The sequence below is a fragment of the Chlamydotis macqueenii genome, chromosome 10 (genome assembly GCF_036417535.1).
Source record: "Chlamydotis macqueenii isolate bChlMac1 chromosome 10, bChlMac1.mat, whole genome shotgun sequence".
Taxonomy (NCBI): domain Eukaryota; kingdom Metazoa; phylum Chordata; class Aves; order Otidiformes; family Otididae; genus Chlamydotis; species Chlamydotis macqueenii.
Genome location: NC_141565.1, coordinates 10,491,987 through 10,512,642, shown reverse-complemented (window position 1 = coordinate 10,512,642; position 20,656 = coordinate 10,491,987). Strand labels below are relative to the sequence as shown.

At 47.7% G+C, this 20,656-nt stretch overlaps 1 protein-coding gene across 1 annotated transcript; it reads left to right on the top strand.

Annotated features, from left to right (window-relative positions):
* The first annotated feature begins 205 nt into the window (after positions 1-205).
* On the top strand, positions 206-20,391 carry RAB7A (RAB7A, member RAS oncogene family). The gene is made up of 6 exons (XM_086755685.1): positions 206-323; positions 15,815-15,875; positions 17,045-17,171; positions 17,985-18,203; positions 18,750-18,878; positions 19,045-20,391. Exons 2-6 carry the CDS (start codon positions 15,823-15,825, stop codon positions 19,138-19,140), a joined length of 624 nt encoding a protein of 207 aa, XP_086611811.1. The 5' UTR covers positions 206-323; positions 15,815-15,822; the 3' UTR covers positions 19,141-20,391.
* The last annotated feature ends 265 nt before the right edge of the window (positions 20,392-20,656 follow it).

The following is a 20,656-nucleotide window of genomic DNA, read 5'->3' as shown; positions in this document are numbered from 1 at the left end:
TCGGCCAGGCCCCTCTTTCCACAGAAGCTCCCGGTTCCAGCGGAGGCCGCCGGGCGCCACAGCTGGTGCGGAGCGCGGCCCCGTCGCGGCCTCGGCGACCCAAGATGGCGACCGGGAGCCCGCCGTCACGTGACACGCGCGCCACCTCTCCGCTGGCTGCCGGGCGGCGTGCTGACGTCAGGGACAGTGGGCGGGCCCCGTGACCGGAAGTTGTCGGGGGGAGGCGGAAGTGAAAGCGGGGAGGCGGTTGGGCCCATTAAAGCCGACCGAGGCGAGCGGGGGCTGGCAGCTGTCTCGGGTGGGCGCCGCGGCACACGCACCAGGTGAGGCTTTGCGGGCCGCCGGAGCCGCGCGGCGGGGGTGGGGATCCCTTCGCACCGGGGCCTGGGGTGGGTGGCGGCTCCGCCCCTGCCCATGGAGCCGCCGGGCGGGGGGCGTCGCTCGGGGCCCCTCCCCGCAGTTGGGGTGGGGGGGGAGGCGCCGGGACCCCTCCCCAGGCGTGGGGGAGGCGCTGCCTTGGTGCTCACCGGGCGGGCTCCGCTACCGGGGCCCGGCCTGCCCAGTGCTGCCGGGTGCCGAGCTCCCCGGAGCCGTGGCGGGCCCGGCCCGTCGCTGCCCACGGAACAATGGGGCTGGGCCGCGGGGGTCTCGCCGGGAAAGGGGCCCTCGGCGAAGCGCTGCGGGAGTGGGGGGCCTGCAGGCCTTTCCCGAGGTGCGCGTTTCTCGAGGCTTTTGTGGGGGCTCCCTCTCCCGCGAGGCCCGAAGTGGTGCCTCCCAGGGAGGAGAGCGTATTGTCTGTGACATGTGGTGCTGCCGTAGCTTCTTCCCAAAGCGTGGAGAGGCTTTGAGGCAGCTGGTGGCCGAAGGTGGCCTGAGCCACATGGTTCTGGGGAAGCGCTGGGTTGGGGTGGTGAGATGCTGCTCTGGGTGGTCGGTGGATATCGCTTTTAAGACGAGCAGGCTGCCCTGGGAGCGATTAGTGTGACAAAACAGGCGGCTGAAGAGGCTGGCAGTTATTGCGAAAGTAGCTCTCGGCATGTGTAAAGCCTGAGTCAGTTCTAAGAAGTATTAGAGTAAATGTTAGAAGTGCTTTTGGCTCTGAGTGTATAATAAGGTAAATTAAATGATAGATACATTATTAGTCTCCAGGTATATATAGACTAATAAATATGGAAATACCTAATTGTTGTACCTAAGACAACTGCACTGTCTTCCTTGTAAATAGAGAGATTATTTTAGTAGTAAAGGAGCTTTAAAAAGACTGTCTTAATCTGAAGTAAGAGGTAACCTCAGCATCAAAATGAGTATGTCTTACCCAGTAACTCCAAACGCTTTGAGTCAAAGCTGGAATTCTCAGTATTGTCCTCCTGAAAACTAAAAATACTTGCTGATAAGCAGAGCCATTGTGATATGTGCATATGATGTTTTTCACATGTGAACTGAGAACATATGACAGAACAAAGTCCTCTCAACTGTAAGCAAGTGATTCTCTATTCAACAATTGTCAGTATAGAAGCTTTAAAGCTTCCACTTCTTGCTGCTGGCTGGCCAGCTCTGTCCTGTGCCTAGCACTCTGTGTTTCAGTGTCGGAACTGGGGCTGGGGAATCGGAGAGTTCTCTTTTCAGGGGAATGGTACGTAACCAGCTGTGCCGCAGTGTGTGGCTGGTTGTGATTTAAAGGCTTACTTTTGGCTATACCATATTCACAGGCTGCAGTAGAAACTAATCCGTAGATCCAGGCTCCTGGAGCCAGTGTACTCTGTTCTCTCAGTAGCTGTATTTGAGGTTAAAGTGGGTGGAGTAATTTGAATATTCCTTGTTAAATAATCAGAGCTTCGTTGCTGTACTTATTCAGGAAGAACAAGTATACTTTCCCCCCACTCCCCCTTGTGACTTCCAACAGCTGACTGAACACATGACTTGCCCTCCACGAACTAATGAGTAGACCCACCATGCCTGGCCTGAGCCCTCAGAATCCAAAGCAGCTCTTAATACTGTTACTTTCAGTAACAGTTGTTTGGGTTTTTTTTTGTTTTTTTTTTGTTTTTTTTTTTTGGTGCTGTTATGTTAATACTCTACTTCTGGTGTAGAAAAGCTGTAAGATGGCGTTGATCAGGCCCCCTCAATAAGGAAAACTTAAAATCCGGTAGTAGTTTCTTACTCTTCTAACCTGCAGTGTGAAGTATGACTGAGAGTTGCTGCCTTGCACCTTATGTTAGATTTTCCTCTTCCGTGTGGTGTCATGTAGTGGTCCATACCCTACTAATAGTTCAACATGGCACACTGAGTTGTACCTTAAAAGGCAAAGGTGCTGAGTGAAGAATTTAATAACTGTTGCGGAGACTGCGCTACAGGCATCCTTGCCCTCCTCCCAAAGCCAGTGGATCGAACTATGCTGAGTAGCACAGATGTGTTACAACGCTGGTGAGTCCTTAACTGAAAGTGGAAAACATACAAGCTCTGCTGTAGGCTCTCTTCTGAACTCACCTAGGGAGTTTGCTTGGTTTACTACCCAAAATGAATGCCTGCGGGCGAGAGGGCTGCCAGATTCAATTTCTGCAGCACCTTCTTAAAGCTCCTGTTCTAAGACTCTTGTGTTGGAAGGTCGTGTGAATTACCTGTCAGAGCAAATCTCTGACAAAGCTCGTCCTTGAGGAAACGTGACAATTACAATCAAACCATCTGTGCAAAACTATTAATAGCTTTGTCTCTAACATGTATGGGATTTTGGTCTGACTTCTCAGTGAAAATGAGACTAGTTTATGCAGAACTTAACATTTGGCTGTAAACAAAATTGCTTGTGCTTGATTAGGGTGCATTTTTAAATGCTGCATTGTGAAACAGGTGTCTGGCAAGCCCTAGTTTGGGATTAAAGGCTATGGAATAGGGCACTTGAATGTTTGCATTCTGTAGAACTGGTGGATGTGTGGACTCACAGATACTTACTGGTAGCTGTCCCTGCTGTTATAATATACCAATTTATTCAGTAACTAAACTGAGCATTTAATAAACAGGTACAGAACCCTCACCTTGCATGCTGCCAGTGTTCCCTAACATCTTCTGGACTTCTCAGCTGTGACCTGAACTGCCCTTAAGCCCTTGTTACTAGGGCCTGATGGACCAAAGATTCCCTTGCAGAATTGTTGAGTAATTTAGAGCTTGTTGCCTCGGTAGAAGGGAGTCCAGATAAGGCCTCACTTAAATCCTGAACTTGCCTGGACACTAGCGTGCTTGCATGCTGCTTGTCTGACAGCAACCCTGCATCCTTCAGATGCTGAAGTACTTCATCCTTGCACAGCGTTGTTTTGATAATTGCAGTTTAATTGCCTGATGAGTTGGAGTTCAGTTGAATTTCCCCCTGCAGCTTCCTAAAATGATCTCTTGTAGTTGCTGTATAACAGTCTGCCTTCGGATGTAGTTAGGTTGTGACAGTAGACTGTGAGGATAAAAGGGTCGCTTTCTGCAGTAATAATACAAACATGAGCTGTGCATCTCAAACCTGGATTAGATATGGATAGTTAGTTGAATGACAATAGTTAATATACCATTTTCAGTTCTGCATTTAACTGCTGTATTGAAGATCGTATTTCCCTTTAAATGCACCTTGAATAAAACTTCCAAATGAGTGCCCAAGGTCAGTGACTCCCCGTCTGCTGTTCAGAAATAGCAAGCAGTGAAGGAATACTCCTCTGTCACATAGCTGCTTTCTGGCTTCCAGCATGCTTGTTGCTTTTGCACTCTGTTCGAGGGGATGCAGCGCTCGGACTCGGTGTGCTGCTGCATTTTCTGCTCGGTGGAGATCTGCCGTAGTGATGTCATTGTTGCTGTTTGCGCTGTTCCTGTGAGACTGCTCCTCCTCTCCGGGTGCCAGCAATGAGTGCTCCATCCATGGGGGAAGCTGTGTCAACACTGCTGTTGCTAACTCACGGTCGGTGACGGGGAGGGAAGCAAGCTTGTCAAGGCCACTGGAGTGTGTTGATTTACAGCTGATCTCAAATAGCCTTGACTTCTCTTGTTAGGGAACCTGTTCTTGAGGCCTTGGCTGTTTTTACAGGGCAGTGATACTTCAGAAGGGGTGCACTGCCATTGTGATGGGATTGAAGTGTAAACTTGTGGCACAGATTCCTATTTGTATAATTTAAAGGCACTTGATGGAGTGGGTGATTTTGCTCCTGCTTCTCCATAACTACTTAAAATGCCAACTTAAGGTGACTAATTGTATCTAACTGTATTTGCGTGAGTTTTGAGCAGAAATTCTTAAATGAAATTGAGTAGATCTTTATGTTGTCAATTAAGAAAACTGGATTTTTCTGGAGTCTGTCCTAATCACTGTGTAGTGTAACTTTTGTCACCTGGCAGACAAGCTGGACTAGTGAAGTGGTGGACAAAAGTGAAGGCAGGCAGCTGGAGCTGTCTTCAGAGGCTGCCTGGCTGCAGTACCTGCATGTAGGTTGCTGGGGCTACCGGTTTATCTAATGAGTCTCTGCTGAACCCTTAATCTCTCTCCAGCTGGGAAGAAGCAGCCTCTTGAAAGTAACCTGCTTGCTGCTTGTCTCCCTCAAGTGGGCTGAGTCACTTGGCTCTGTAGCTCTCTTCCTCTCAGCTCGCAGACACAGATAATGGTATCTGAAGTCCAAACTGGCACAGTGGTAACAGGGTCTCAAATATGAGCAGTGAGATGGCTGTAACTGAGGCATGCCTAGGCCTGATTTCCAACCCCCCCCCCCCCCCCCCAAAGTACCATTTACCAGCATTGTTCCCTTTATCTCACCATGCAAGTCAATTCTGTGAGGTTTTTTGGTCCTTTGTGGAGTTTCATCAAGAGAACAGCTGAACTGGTAAAGTATTGATGCAGGATCTCTGCAAGGGGTATGAGGGTATGAAGTAGGAGCCTGAGAGAGTCTCCACAGTAGGAATTCCTTGTCAGGCACTGACTCAGCTGTCATGGCAAGCTACCTGTTACACTCCCATCCTAGGACTGGTACTGAATTACTTGTCCTTCCTGCTCTGCAGACTGCATTAGCATAGTAAGAGGTATTGAGTGTATGTAGGATCAAGAGTTCTACTTGCGGATCAAGGTTTAGTTCTTAGATTGCAACCTGTCCCTAGAGGAAGCCTCTTCTCTAGAAGACTCATTAATGAGAAGAGGACCTCTTAGAACAGATGTACAGGAGTGAGGTTTTTGCTGTTAGTGTTAGTCTTGTACTTCTCCATATCTTCTTCTCTGGCAGTAGGATCTCCTGTCAGTATTTGTCCCATGACTTCTATCAAGCTTCTGCTGCTGAAGGAGAGATGATATTCACTCTTGGATCTGAATCTCAGGTATAAGCTACGAGGTCTGGCAGGCCTCCCGAGGGCCATCATTTGATTTGAAGGCCTGAACCTTGGTCAAAGTCTCCCTTCAGTCACTTGTTTCCTGCCCAGCCTCTAGGAACTGGTGGAAGCAAGCAGCTGGGAGTAGATAAACAAGGCTTGTTTATTGCTGGCAAGGTCTAAGATTGGTGCTTTGCTTACCACTGCAAAGGTTATCTAACACCTCCTATTTGTGTTTCTGAAACTGAAAGCATGACAGGAATGTGAGAAACCTTAAGAAGCCATAGACAAAACTAGAAACTAATCCGAGTACTTGAAAAATACTGTTGGATGTGGTGAAGATCTAACGACTTTACGGTTTCTTAGTGGCCTGATGAACTTGCAATATTTTGAGTTGGTCACTCTTATCTTCTGGATGTGAAGATTAAAACCCAGCTGTCCCCTGCCACTCTGCTTGATTTATAGAAACTAATGGGGGAATAGTGTTCAGTGGGATGGCCCGATGTGAGAACAGTGCTGGGCTGTTGGTACTCATGTAGAGGTTACTGAAACTGTTGATTGGCTCTACTGGCTGGGTGGATGTGTGCCGGAAGGCTGACAGACATAACTATCTAAACCAGGCTGTATGGGCACTATAGCTGTGTTCCAGTTAATAGCGTAAGATTTGTCTTGCTTGATTTGGCAGCTCGCCACCAAGGAGACTGTTCTGGTAGAGGCATGGCAACATGGAAACTATACTGGTATAGCTGAAATGCTTCGCGTAGGCAAGGCCCTTAGTCAAGACACATGGCTTGTTGCCTAGTGTCTCCCAGCAGCCAGCAATGTGCTCAGCTCTCCTCCCACATCCTGAGATTGTCTCCCCCAGGGCAGAATAGGGGAAGTTGAGCTTGCCCTGGTAAAGGGGGAGGGGTGTTAAAGCAAGCATGCCTGTTCTTGTAACAGCTTGATCCTTGGGGAAAATAAACTGGGAACTACCTGAAATCCTGTAGGATTTACAGGGGAATTGCTTTCTCCTGGAAGGCAGGGGCACAGCAATACTGATTCTCGAATGACAACGTAACTTGGGCCTCCAAAAGAAGGGTAGCTGAAGATCTTCAGACACTTGCTGTCAGCCTGTTAGGGCTCTGTATATGTCTGCCTGTTCCTGGGAGAAAGACATCCTGTGGAATAGGGGCCCTTCAGCTGCTGGAGGAACTGGTGGGCTAAGAAATTCCGTGAGTGGAAGCATACAGCTTTCAGTGAAGGTTTTGTGTATGGCTTTCTCACAGAGCTGTCTTCCTGTGACCTGGAGACTACAACTTCAGCAGCCCTGGCTTTCTGCCTGGGAATCCTGATCTTTTTACTGTGTTGGCATTAGCCCTAAAAGGGCTTTCCTGCACTCCTGTCCTATGCACAGCTGCAGTCTCCAGATACCTACTACCTGCTCTGGAGATGATGGTGATCATCCTCAGGTTGCTTAGGAGCAAAGTGATCCATCCAGGACGTCTGGCTGCATTGCTGGGGACACCTTTTGCCCTCCCTTCCCTTCCTCCTTTGGGTTTGGGGTGTTTATCACCTGGAAGAGCCTACATGTGGTGCTGTAATCTTAGGCTAAGCAGCAGCCTGGGCAAAGTAGAGTCCCTGTAGAGAGCAAGAAATGACCTCCAGACCTTTCCCACTGCTCCTAAGCACACCGATGGTCTAACTAAACATGCAGAGACACATCTGCCTTGGTACTGTAAGCAAATACATATCCATGCTTGTTTTTTTTGCTCCCACTTTCAGACCATGTAGTCAGATCATCATGATATCTTCTCAAGAGAAGGTGGCTGCTGTGGTATCTGAACTGGTAGACATACATTTCTAAGCTTTTTTCCTTCCTGGATGTGAGGGTGGGAGCTAGTCCTACGTAGTTTGGACTTTTTTAGGGTAGAGTCACAATTCGTGATGGTAGCTTTAGAGCAAGAAACTTGTTTGGTTCTGCATCTAGTATTTAAACATTATGCAGGCATAAAACAACTCTGATCTGGAGAAATGCCAGGAGGTGTAACAGGGCTGTGAATCAGTGAGGCTTGGACTGGAGGACTTGGCTTTGGTAACTTGGGCTTTGAGCCTGACTGATCATGTGCATCAGTGCCTCTCAGGAATGCAGTGCTCTCCAAATCTCAGCTCTTGGGGCCCTAACAGAGCTGCAGCTGAGCTGATACCTCAGGCAGCGCAGACCCCTTCTCTTGCACAAGTCCTGTGATTCCACTGCAGACATGGCTCCTACGAGTGCCATTGCTTCTGCCTTCCCTGTGTCATCTGGACTCTCTGGCAAACTGGCCATTGGCATATCCTTATTCAAGGAGCTCTTTGAGCCCTTGCCCACAGCGAGGATGTGTCCTAGAGCCTGCAGCTGGGGATTGAGGGCATGTCTGAGGCAAGCTAAAGCCCTTTTGCCACTGAAAGGAGCGTCTTCCCCAGCACAGACTCTAGAGCTTCCTTGATTGCACAAAGAACCTATTCTGCTTGCAACTGTTCCAAAGCTTTTGCTTTCTAGCTGGGTTTCCTACATGTTTCCCCAAGCTGCGCATTGCCCCGTCATTCTCTTCCTTTAGCACTGAGCTGTCTTAAGAGCATGTTATCCAGGAGCAGGATGCAGCAGAGTGTGTATTTGGGCCTGGTGTCATATCCCTCTGGTAGTTAGCTCACAGATCAGGTCAGCTGGCTGTCAGCACCATGTCACACCGGTTTGGTGCTCACATTGAAGCAGACAGTGAGCTGAACTCGAAGCCATGTGGCTGAGCTGTAGCTGGCTGCTGCTGGCTGGTTCCTGAGCTTCCTTGGTCCTAGAACAGCTCCTCCGGCAACAGAGGCTGCAACTTCACCCTCAAAGTGAGGTGGAAACTTACTGCAGACAGCTGTAATCTAAAAAGCCAATTCCTCTGGGATACTGAAACATGTTTTAAGATTCTATTTTGATCTGAGCCATATCAGTGTGCTAGCAAGCATCTGAACCTCTAGGCTGTTCTTCAAGGAGGTGAAGCTTTTGGTTTGGGCCTCTCAGGTGGGGGTGGGAGACACTGGACAGCATACCTAAAGCTGACAACTTGCAATATAATGTTTTACACAAGGTATCAAAAATTAATTTGTAGCTGAGGCTCTCTGAGCAGAGGTAATTCCTGCCTCGCAGTGCTGGCTGGGAAAGGCACCAACTGGATGGAAGCCTGCTCTTGGTGAAACTGCAGTAAGTAGCAGGCAGCCTAGCTGTTTCTCCTGAGGAGGGAACGATGAGCTGTGCTTGAGCTCTTGGCTGGGTACCAGCAGGAGGGAATACATTGGTTAGAACAGCAACACAAATGTGTGGGGAGGAAGGAGGTGGAAAGCAGTTCTGAGATGCTACTGATAGAGCAGTAGCTAGAGTGTACCCTTCTGTGAAGCTGTTGCAGGAATATCTTGCCAGCTGCTTTTGGTGTGGGCTTCACTTTGACTGACTGCTTCTCTGTGGTGCATCAGTGAGCCCTGAAAGGACCTCTAAAGCACCTCTGACTGTATGGACTGTAGGAGCCCGTTGCCCTAGAAAGCAACCCATTTAGAGAGAGCAGTTCTTGCGAGTTGTCAACCCAAGTGGCACAATGTTCCTAATTTGCTTTTTAGGCACAAAGCCAGCACATGTCCCCACTAAATGTGAGGTTTTGCTAGATAGGATCTTCCAGCCAGCTGGGGAAGCGAAGCTATGAGTAAACCTGTCATGGGAGTGGAAGAGGGTACTGTCTTGCTTGTGCAGCCCTTGTCAATGCAAGACTTAACTTGTTGTTAAAACTCTACATGCTTCTGTAGCAGTCTTCAGGGTCAGGATGCTGGGTACTTGTTCCATTTGTAGAATACTCAAGTTTGGTTTCTAGTTTCTTCCTTAAAAGCAGCTTGACACCTCTTAAGCCATGTTCGTAACAGCCCCTGCTGACTATCCTCTGGCCTAGTGCTCAGCTTTTTCCCACCTGAAAGGACAGGGCTTCTGCTGTGCTGGTGGGCTGTTATCTCACTCAGGAGAATGCAAGTGGGAGATGTTAAAGGCTGATATCTGCTGTTCTCGGGTAGGCATTCATGTTGAATTGCTCAGGCTGTCACTTGTAGCTCTGCATTAGCAGGCACCTTGTTAGCAACATCTGTGTGACCAGGCAGTTGGAACCAAGCTGTTGTTGTATTGGTAAAACTTGTTCAGCTCCACCTTTGAACTCTTGCTGGAATTGGAGATTGAGGCTTCAATACCAAGGATGTCTGGACCACTTGGATGCTCTGCAAGTGGGAGCTGTGGGTCAACTAATGGCAATTGCAGACTGTCTGCCTTTCCTCATAATGAGGCCTTGCATTTTCAGAATAGCTGAACTGAAGCAAATTCATCTGTCTACTGAAAGCCTCAGCTAAACCTGGCTTGATAAATCGTGGCAGGGTACACTGTGGCCATGGGGCGAGTGATATGTGCCAGGCTGTTGGTGTGCTTGATCCTGTAAGAACAGGATAAATATCCAGTGAGCATTTCATTTCAGTGGCTGAAGATCTAAGCCCCTGAGGTGCCAAACATGCTAGGGAACTTGCTACTTCTAGAAAGGAACTGGTTCAGTCTGACTGAGCTGGTCCTGAATCATTGTTCCAGCTTCAGTTTCCTTGAAGAAATGCAGAACCATGGGAGAAGGGGGTAATAAAAATAGCTCTTTGGTGCAGTACAGAGACTTAATGCTTTGCAGCCTCCCCCATGCAAGAGAACAGTGAGCAGAGGTGGTGTTTCTGTGTCAGAAATGCACTTAGCTGCATTTCAGGACAGAAGGTTCTTCCACTGTTGAAGTGTGGCTGTCTCCTGGTTGCTGTGGTGAGCCCATTGCAGTGCATGGTATCCCCTGATGGAGTACTGATCTATCCAGATTGAGTTTCTCATGGTTGGGTGTTTTCTGCTAAAGGTCCTGTGACATAACTGAGAAGTGAGTGCTCTTCTCATCAGCCACAGCACCCAGAACAGACCTGCAGTGCTTCAGGTTCAAATGTGCCTTTTTTTTGTGGAACACCTACTTACTCTTGTGTTGCTTGCTGGAACAGGGGGGCAGAACTAGGTATTTCTAAGTGCAGCAGAGAGTTTAGCTCTGCTTGATGCTTGCTCACCTTCTGCTTTGCACCTTGCCGGTGTAGTGTTAAATACACCTGGCAAGGGACAGTGAGAGGTGCAGTCCAACAGTCTTGCTTCAGTGTTCAGCTGATTTCTAGCAGGAGGTACAGATGGCAAGCTGGTAGATGTAGGAGCAGAGAGCTCCTGGTCAAGTGTCTCACTTCTAGCCTCTGTATAAACGTGCTGTGGTTGTTGGTCAGGATTGTGACTTGAACTTTTCAATAGCAAAGGTGCAACAGTAAGGACTGCTCCAGCAGCTTGTCAGCAGGTTCAAAACTGGTGTGTGTGGGTATGCTGCTGTTTAGGAAGCTGTTGTCTTCTGTGGAGGTAGGATACCCCTCCAAGGCTAGCTGCTTTCATACTAAAACTGTCCATGAGCAACTTAACAGTGTTCCTATTGCAAGGCCTACTTCTGTTAAAGGATAGCTAGTCTCAAATATGGTGGGCCATCATGTTCTTTGCTTGTACCAACCTAATTATTATTAAAATGCCTACGTTGTGACTTGACACATGTGAGTAAGGAATCCTTAACCATCCATTTCTACTCTAAGTTAAACAGCAGTCTTAATACAGCAAGGGAAAGGACAGTTGTAATGTACTCTGAGGCAACAAGGGAAACCTGATTAGATTTGGCATAGGCATTATTTGCTTTTGTGCCTGAGGGGCTGTAGCACTATAGAGTGTCATAGGACAGTTTTTGACTCTTCATTTTAGATCAGCTAAGCCAGTAACATTTGCAGGTCAGATGTCAGGGGTTTTCCCGTGGTGCTCCGGTAGGCCGGCCTTACAAAGGCACTAACACTGCTGTGTGAGAGAGCATGCTACACCAGGCTTAGTCTCATGAGGGTCAACATACTGTTAATGGCTTGTTTGCTTAGAGGGACAGGTATTAAAAATTCAGTGGCAGGACTCCTCCTGTATTAGAGGCGGCTGTGTCACTCCTTTGGCACCAGTTAAGCCAGGAGGAGGAATGATGCTGACTGGTCTCCTGATTGACACGAAGTTTCTGATGGTTCCTGAGCAGGGCTAGCTGGGTGTACTGGTAGGCTGCATTTTGAGTGGTCATGCGGGTGACCTCACTCAAGAGACTTCACACAGTATTAAAAAGAACTGGTGTCTTGGATAAAATCTTAACAAACAGGTTTTTCTTCATGATATCTGTGAAAAAGGAAGTGTTCAGAAATGCTCCTGGGACTGGATGCAAGCCCTGTGTGAGCTCGCACACTGCCATCTTAAGGGCTGATGTGACTCTTACAGGATGCTGCTTTAGAGTAATTACACCAAATATCATAAGCAAGACAAGCTGCATATATAGTGCAAAATAGTCTTAGACTTGGGTGCTGCTGACTCGGTACTATCACAGTTCTGATCTCAACTCAAGCTGAGCTTGCTCTTTGCTAGAGCATGGGGGAAACGCTGCACAGTCTACATCCCCCTTGGCTCAGCAATTTAATGTTTCTTGCAGGTGTGACTAGAGAAGCTCCTCATGTGAATTAACTGCTCCTTCAGGTATTCAAACCTGCTTTGCTTGTGAGCTAAAACTATATTCTTCTTGGTCTCACTTAGTTGACTTGTACTAGCAAGGTTCAGCAGAAATAAGATCTGTGTAGCTTAGAGCATGTATGTGGGCTGTTTCTGGGACACAAGGCAGTAGTGAGCCTACCCAACGCCATGTAATGTGAGAAACAGCCTGTGTTAACAAAGGAATAATCATAAATTGCCTTTGACTTCAGGCAAGCAAATCATTGAGTACTGAACCTGGCTCAGGGTTGGCTGATTGCAGCTTGTTCTACTGACATGGCAAATGGCTTGCTGTAACCAGGATTGACTGAGGTATTTCAGAGCTTACTTGAACAGCAATGTGTGGAAGCATCCTTTGCCATGAAGATGTTGTATTTGCTGTTGGCTTAGTGTGAGCTGAAGTTGCCAAAATCCTTTGCATGGTGTTAAGGAGACCGTAGTAAGGCTTCACTTACAAGACCTTCAGAGAGCACTAGTATCTTTTACTTCCAGTACCTCAGCTTGTTAAAAACACTGTGGCTGGAAGCAAACATTGGAGGAGGCATGATATCCTGTCCTTGAAGTAGTTTGACCCTTTGGGTTGCTTCTTAAGAAACCCCAGTTAAGATAATGGGGATGCCTTCAATCAGTCTATATTGAAGATCTCACTAGGACCAGTCAGACCTTTCTTTAGCACAAGTAGCTGCTTTAAAGCTGGAGCTGCTGTTGGGGATGTGCTCAGCCACACAGAACACAGGAAGGATTAGGGAAATAGCAAAGGTGGTGCTGTAGAGAGCAACTTGATGCTACTTAAACTTAGAGGGGTTTCCTTCTGTAGGAAGTCTCCAGGAGATCAAACCCTGATACTTCCTCCAAGTCCTGGAGATGTGGTCTCCTCTCCAAAGGCAAGGTCTCTCTTCTTGTACTGGGCAAAGAATAACTCTGAAGCGTTGGTCTGTTTTTACCTGTCATGAGAAGATTAATGACAGGGCTTGGCCCATCAGCTGACTGGGCTTCAAAGTGGTGTTGATCAAGCCTAGTATAACAGGGGTGGGAAACTCTGGGCAGTATCTGCTGCTGGCCCCTGGCAGGACTGGAGTTCCTCACTGTCTCATGGCCCAAACCAAATACCAAGCTGAGGCAGCTCCGTCTGTTATGGCTCATATCCGTTGCATCACCTGGGATGGAAGCTGTCTCACCTGTCTGGTGTCCATGAGGCAGTAGTAGCCCATCAGCTATGACAAGAAGGCAGTGTCAGGCCTGACTCAGACTTCCTTCCCATCTGCCTGCAGGTGGCTGCTCAGCTGAACCACTTCCCAGGTAATAATGAGAATTGACAGAGCAGTTTCCCCTCCCTTCATAGTGGGAGTTCAGGCTGTGTTGAACTTGGGTGCTAGGCATCCACTGTGATTTAGTGTTCTGATTTAGAGCTCTGCAAATCCCTCCCTGAGTGTGAGAACTAATGCCAGCTTGTCCAAAGCTACTTCGAATACCAGGAAACAGAGCTGCAGCAGCCAGTGGCAAGTGATACTGAAAACACTCGGAGGAAAATAGAAGCAGTATGTGCTGGGTCCTGCACATGTCACTTCAGGGTGAGTTGTTTTCTTCTGTCCTGAGGAAAACAGGTGACTAACGCTGAACCTGAACCCTTACAGATGTTTTCCATGACAGTTCAGTGTACACAGCTGTCTTTAAGCTGTTTCAAAGCTCTGCTCGCTTGCTTCTTGCTCCATCTGGACTGGTTGTGCTGCAGAAGTCTCTGGCTTGGCTAGCGCAAGTGTCATTTGTGCTACATGCTTTGAAAACGCAGGAGGTGTGGTTTGCTTGAAGGAGCTTACATGGTCTGTTCTCTCCACAGCTATACAGGAGACAAGCTGTAGAGTGTGGATCTTGGCAAGAGCAGAAACAGGACAATGTTGGGGTTGTTGACAACTTTCAACGGGCTCTATCTTGGCTAGTTTAGCTGGGCTGCCAGTTGGATTATTGAGCAATGCAGTCCAGCACAGACAGCCTTGGAAAGGCAAGGTGTTTACAGTTGGAGAAATTGTTCTGTGCAGGTTCTCTGGTATCTCTTAACACCCATCTAAGGATAGCATGAGCTCTGTGGGTGGCCTGTTGCTGCCGTTCACTCAACAGCCTCTGGCTGTTATCTTCTCAACAGTGTTTCCTATCTAGATGTATCACTAGATGCATAAGGTGGGTGCAGTCCAACAAGGTGTAGCTTGTAAGTGCACCACTACCTATGGCAGCTGCAGGAGGGCTTCTTCAGGTTCTGCAGCACTCACTGATGGCGAAGTCTAAAAGACTGTGTCTTTTAATGCTCAAAACTAGAGCTGATTAAGACATTCTGCAACTGGACTCTGCATCTAGTAAGAGGCTTCTGCAGCTTGGAGTGTTACATCTGGTAGTAGTGGGATGAAACAAGTTGCAGTTACGTAGCAGCTTAGGCTCTTGCATATCCCAGGAAACATGTAGCTGCTCAGAAGATGCATGTATCTGTGGTGTTGTAGAAGTGAAGGCCTCTCTTAGCTGTGAAAGGCAGGAATAGCTCCTGAAGAGTAGGAGTTGTGTGGTGCAATGAATGTGGTGTAGCAGGATGGGATTTTTTAGGGTAACCAAGTCCCTGTATAAGGGCTTAATACATGAAGCCTGTTGCCAAGGGTCTCTTGAACTTGAGTAGCACAGCTATAGCCATCTTCTGGTTCCTTGCTATGTGCAACCTGCAGGACTCCTCAAGGAAAGACAAGAAGTTCGTGTTGTGGAGCAGGTCAGGACCAAACTAGGGTCTGTGATCTGATCAAACCTGAACACCTAAGAATGGTTTCTTCCATTCCCTGCCCAGTGGAGGGATGAAGGTCCTCACGGCGGGAAGGGCATGCTCAGCCACTAACAGCAAGACTGTGTACTTGTTCTCGCTGTGCTAAAGCACACCCAGAAGTGTATTCAGGCCTGCTGCAGCTGATGTACTTCTAGTTCCTTCACTAACCTGAAGGAGATCTAGGAGCAAGTAAGAGTGTGGATCTCTGGAGCTCAGCTCTTGCTCCTGCTAATTGAATGGACTATTAGTGGCCTGTTTAGAGCTACCTGCCTATACAGTGCACAGAGTCATGGCAGGATGCAACTGAGCAAACAGCTCCTTGTCTAACAGAGCAATAGACTGAATGCCATGAGATTTCACTGTAGCCTTACTTGTCCTTCCACGGGAGGTGGGGGGGCAGTAGTTAGCTTCATATGCTCTCAGCAAAGCTGTGCAGTCTGGTAGAGGTTTCCCTGGTGGTACAGCTGGCCTGTGTCGTAATGTTGTGATCACTTCAACCACAGCGTATCCTTGGGACTCAACACCTTCACAAAGCACAGCTGCTAGAGAAAGCTATCACTTCTCCAAGCTGAACCTAAAAGGTGGAAGAAGCTTAATTTTTATTTTATGTTTTCTACTGGAAGCTACTGAACAGCATAAAGAAAGCTTGTGTAGTATTGGACATCTCTGCCTACATCTCATTTAGTAGCATGTGTAAGAATTGTCTTGTATTGGGAGCTGACATACTGTAATGCACTGCCTCCAATGAGGCTAAAGGAAATGGTGTAGGCTAATATACCCACAAAGTGGCCTGGAACTAGGGCCCAGTATAGACTTAGTTCTGTACAGGACGAGTGCTTCCCTTATCTACCTGTTGGTATTAAGTTGCCACTGCTGGTCTAACATGGCCCTGTCTGTGGCATGGGCAAACACCTGGTTAGTGCTTGGGTGTAGCCTTGAACTGAAGGAGTCTGATTTCAGGAGTGCTGGGAGCTGGGTTTCTCTGACTCCAAACTTGCTGTTTTCTGCCTTGAGAAATGACATTCTAATGGTGTCTGATGGGATTGTTCTTTTTTCCTTTCTAGTGTAAAAGATGACTTCTAGGAAGAAAGTATTACTGAAAGTCATCATCCTTGGAGACTCTGGGTAAGTGGAGGAACCTGCACTTACTGCTGCCAGTCTGCATCTGGCTGGAGCAATGCTCTTGACCAGTGGGAGCCTGGATGTACTGTAAGAAACAGTAGTGCCAGGAGAAGAGACTTTACAACCCCGGATAACTGTGTTACCTTATAGCTTTAAGAACAGTTTACCACCCTCTGTCCCGAGTGTGTCCCTGCAGCTTAACGTATTGAAGTCCTGCCACAATATTAAATAGGGGAAATGCAGTGGGCAGACTACTCCAGTAGTAGAACTGAATAGCTTTTCTGCAAGGAGGATAACTGTGGTGTTGAAATGAGCATTTGACTGAAAAAACACAAACCAACAACAAAACAACAACAAACACACACACACACACACACATACCACCCCCCCACCCCCCAAAAGGGAAAAAAAAAACCCACCAACAAAAAACCCAACCTCTTAGTAAGCAGTCTTGGGTGACTTAAAACTCTGCCTCTGTCAGAGACACAGGTTATACTGAGCCATCTGCTTGGCTTCTGTCTGACCTGGCTAGAGCCTGCCCCTTGGAGTGAAAGCTTTTTGTCTGTGCTGTTGAGCAAGGAGTCTGCTCCACTGTTACAGGTTACTTGCTGTGCAGGCTGTAACCTGACTCCCATGACATAAGACTTATTTATACCATTATGCCCAGCAAGCTCTGGATCAAGGAGTGTTTCTTGGCCACAGAGAGAGCCTGTGGGCCTCTAAGCTGGCTTTCTTGGGAGTATCTCCACCTCTGGGTGCCTAGCAGATGTGTATGTGAGCTGTGCGTTCCTCCACCTCCTCCTTCTGCAGAGGCTGAAGATTGCTGTTTCTGATGGATTTCTCTGGGGCACTTTGTCTTCTTCCAGAATTGCCCTCATGATCCTAATGTGATGCATTCTCCTTTCTGAGGATCTGATTACTGATGGGGAAACAAAGTTTCTCAGGGTTGTAATCCTTCATATCCTTAGGTAGCTAAGGCTCTTACTCAGCATGTTGCCTCAGCATTTATTGATGTAAAAGCCCCTTATTGCAGAGGTGGCTGCACTTTCCCTGGTTGAAAGTCCAGGAGGCTGTGGTGGAAGGCAAAGGCCCTGGGCTGTTCTGTTCAGGATGGTTAATTTAAACACTGTTATAGAAACACCCTACCTAGTCTTTTTTGTCTTTCTGTACAGGGTGGGAAAGACATCACTTATGAATCAGTATGTGAACAAAAAATTCAGTAACCAGTACAAGGCTACGATAGGCGCAGACTTCCTGACAAAAGAGGTCATGGTGGATGACAGGCTAGTGACAATGCAGGTAAGGAGTGGCTGTTCTCTGCTGCAAGGGGTGCCTGGCTGCCTAGACTGCACTTGTGTGGAAGTATCTGCTCCAGTGTAGTCCAGAGAGGTGCAAGGGTCAGTGTACTTAGTGGGTGTCAGTCTTGTTTGCACTGAACTGCTTTGGGCTGTAGGTGCTGCTGGGCTTCTCTACAGACCTATGCATGGGCTGAACAAAGGAAGGCAAAGATCAGCTAAGAGCAGCTTTGCCATGCCCAGTTTAAAAAAAAAACAGCGTTTGGTACTGTTGGTAAACTAGGTCTTGGTAGAAAGATGCACGTCCCTAGTGTTCAGGAACTGGAAAGGACTGGGGAAGGACTCCTTAGCTGGGTCAACTACTTGTGCTGCCCTGAGTCCTGTGGGTATAGAGTTAACCTGCCAGTCTGCTTATGTCTCTACTATCTGAAGCTTTCATCTCCTCATGGTGAGACTGACTGCAAGGCAGCAAAAGCCCTGTTGCAGTCATCAGAGGGGAGTGTTGGGACTGTGCTGGTACCCCAGTGCACCCAAGGACTACAGGTAGGTCACTTGCTGACCCTCATCACCAAGTCCTGTTTGCTCAGAACAAGGATATATCCCTTGCTGAGACTGAACATAAAGGGTTAACTATCTTTAGAAGGCTGTTTTGGCTCTTGATATTTAATGCCTACAGAAGTTCACCACCCTTCAGGTGCTCCTCTCTGGCTAGCTGGGGGCAGTAGATGCCTAGTGGGGAGTTTTGAAACAAACGCCCTAATTGTGGACTGACTGTGTCAGTGTAGAGCTGACTTCTCTGCCCTATCTTTTGCTCCAGATATGGGATACAGCAGGACAAGAACGATTTCAGTCTCTGGGAGTTGCCTTCTACAGGGGAGCAGACTGCTGCGTGCTGGTGTTTGATGTCACGGCCCCAAACACATTCAAAACCCTAGACAGCTGGAGGGATGAATTCCTCATTCAGGCCAGTCCAAGGGATCCTGAGAACTTTCCTTTTGTTGTGCTGGGAAACAAGATTGACCTAGAAAACAGACAAGTGAGTACTGGAACTTGCTGGGCTGCTCTTAGCAAACTGCTGGAGTGGGAGACCTTGTAGGAACAGGGGAGGGTTATCTGAGAAACAGGAGTGGGAGGTGCCTGAGTGTGGCTCAGCTGTTGTGTGCCACTGGGGAAGATTTTTCTCCTGCCTGGAGGGGTCAAGTGCCTATGCACAGCATGCTCCTGCCCACTGGTGGAAGGATTGCAGCAGCTCCCTGCATAGATGCAAGGAAAGGAGCTGGTTATCTTCCTCCTGAATTGCTGAGAAGCTCCTATGGGAGCAAGTCCCTGCCCTGCAGATGCCTAAGCAGTCTGTCCTGTGGTCTCATCTTCCTTGGGCATGCAGTGCTCTTTGCCCCAGCGCTGAGTGTACCTGGTGGTGGGCAGCAGTCTGCTGTGCTCTGTATCAAGGCTGTAGTTTTGATGAGGTCAGAACTGCTGTCTTAGCTCAGGCTGGATGTGAGGGGGTCTCTGGCCTTGCCCTTGAAAGAAAACCCCCTTCTTGCATAGCTGAAGGTGGTGATGCTGCTCTCTTTCCACCCAGGTCACCACAAAACGGGCACAAGCCTGGTGCTACAGTAAAAACAACATCCCCTACTTTGAAACCAGTGCCAAGGAGGCCATTAATGTGGAACAAGCTTTCCAGACGATTGCACGAAATGCACTTAAACAGGTAGGGAGGGGGCCAGTGAGTGCCCGGTGCTGGTCCTGCTGCCCAGCTCAGCTGCTGCAGGCAGGCTTGGTTTCTCCAACAGCCTTCCCCAGCTGAGAATGGCTCCTTGCGTGCTAGGAGCTGTCTGTAGAGCTGTGGCACTAACTCCTCCCTTCTCTCCCACTAGGAAACTGAAGTGGAGCTTTACAATGAATTCCCCGAACCCATCAAACTAGACAAGAACGACCGAGTGAAGGCTTCTGCAGAGAGCTGCAGCTGCTGAGAGGAGAGGGGGGGTTGAGCACAGTCCTTCACAAACGAATATCACACTTAGGCCTTCAAACACACAGCCCCTCTTCTGTGTTTAAAACTAAATTAAAAAAAAAATAAATTCCATCTCCAGCTGCCAAAATCCACCCATCCTCCCATGAGCATCTGAGAGTCCCGCACTTCAGAGCTCACGTCCCCACACCATCCACATCACACTTCATGGTAACAGACCTTTCTCTTAGTTTAAAATGGAAACTCTTATGTATGTTTGGAACCGAATCTAATTCCAGGTGTCCAGTGGAGAGAAACTGTTTACAGGTAATCTGTGTAACAAGTTACATACATTTTTAACTGTCTGGTGTTTTCCCCTGTGAAGGCTGCAACTGGAAAGGCTGATTACCCATAGTTCATTGCAAGCTCAGCACTCAGTCTGACTAGGTTGAGTTTTGTATGTATCTCTGTTAATGCTTGTTACTTTTAACTAATCAGATCTTTTTACAGTATCCATGTATTATGTAATGCTTCTTTAGGAAAAATCTTATAGTACATGTTAATATATGCAACCAATTAAAAATGTATAAATTAGTGTAAAATTCCTGAATTACATGTTCAAGTACTGAAACACAGATTGTGTAGAAAGTGAGGAGGACACTTGTGCAGCGTGCTAGCAACACAAAGTCCAGATGGAGGCAGTATTCTGTACAGTAGAGATGAACTATGTAAGCCTTCTTGTTTTGAGGCCAAAAGGCTTCATCTTCTGGAAAATCTGTCTGGCTTCTTTGTATCTAAATTCTCAGATTTGCATAACAGCATTGATATGCACACTGGATTATTGGATTTAAAATTAAATACAGCTATGAAATGACCTCATTTGTTCACCTCCCCTACTGCTTAACTCCTAACATCCCGGAGCGAGTGTGAGGAGCCAGAGCTGAGGTGTCCCAGTGGCTCTTTGTACTGTGGAAGGAGCTCCTCTCCCACCTGGGTTGTGGTAGCGGTTTCTCAATGAATGACCTGGACTATGAATCTTCCCTTTCTTCTTACTGACTGCTAATCTGGATTTTTGGTATGGAAAAACTTGGCAATCTAGTCACTTTCCCCTCTTCCTTTCTTCCTGGTATTTGTTCTTGCGTTTGTAGCTTGCTTAAATGGAGCCCTTCTACCTGTTTTCCAGAGGTCTACATTCTAGTAAGTAGGCTGAGCTCTTATGTAAAGAGACAAACATGATGCCAATAAACTTAACAAGAACAAACCTTCTTGTTTACTCCTGTTTCTGACTCTTTTTCTTTCACTAACATGTTTGCTTTCCTCTATATAGTCACCATTTTAGCAAGCCAATGCGTGCAGATTGAAGGATATTTGTTTGTTACTTATTGTGAAGTCTGTGCCTTCCAGATTGGTTTTCAAGAGTAGGTTGTGCAGGCCCTGCTTGCTTGGCTGACCTGAAATTGTAGTACAGCAGCTACCTCTGCTTTTTCTTGAAGCTGCTTGCAGTAGCAGGAGTGGTGCTGGATCTAACTGCTCTTCTA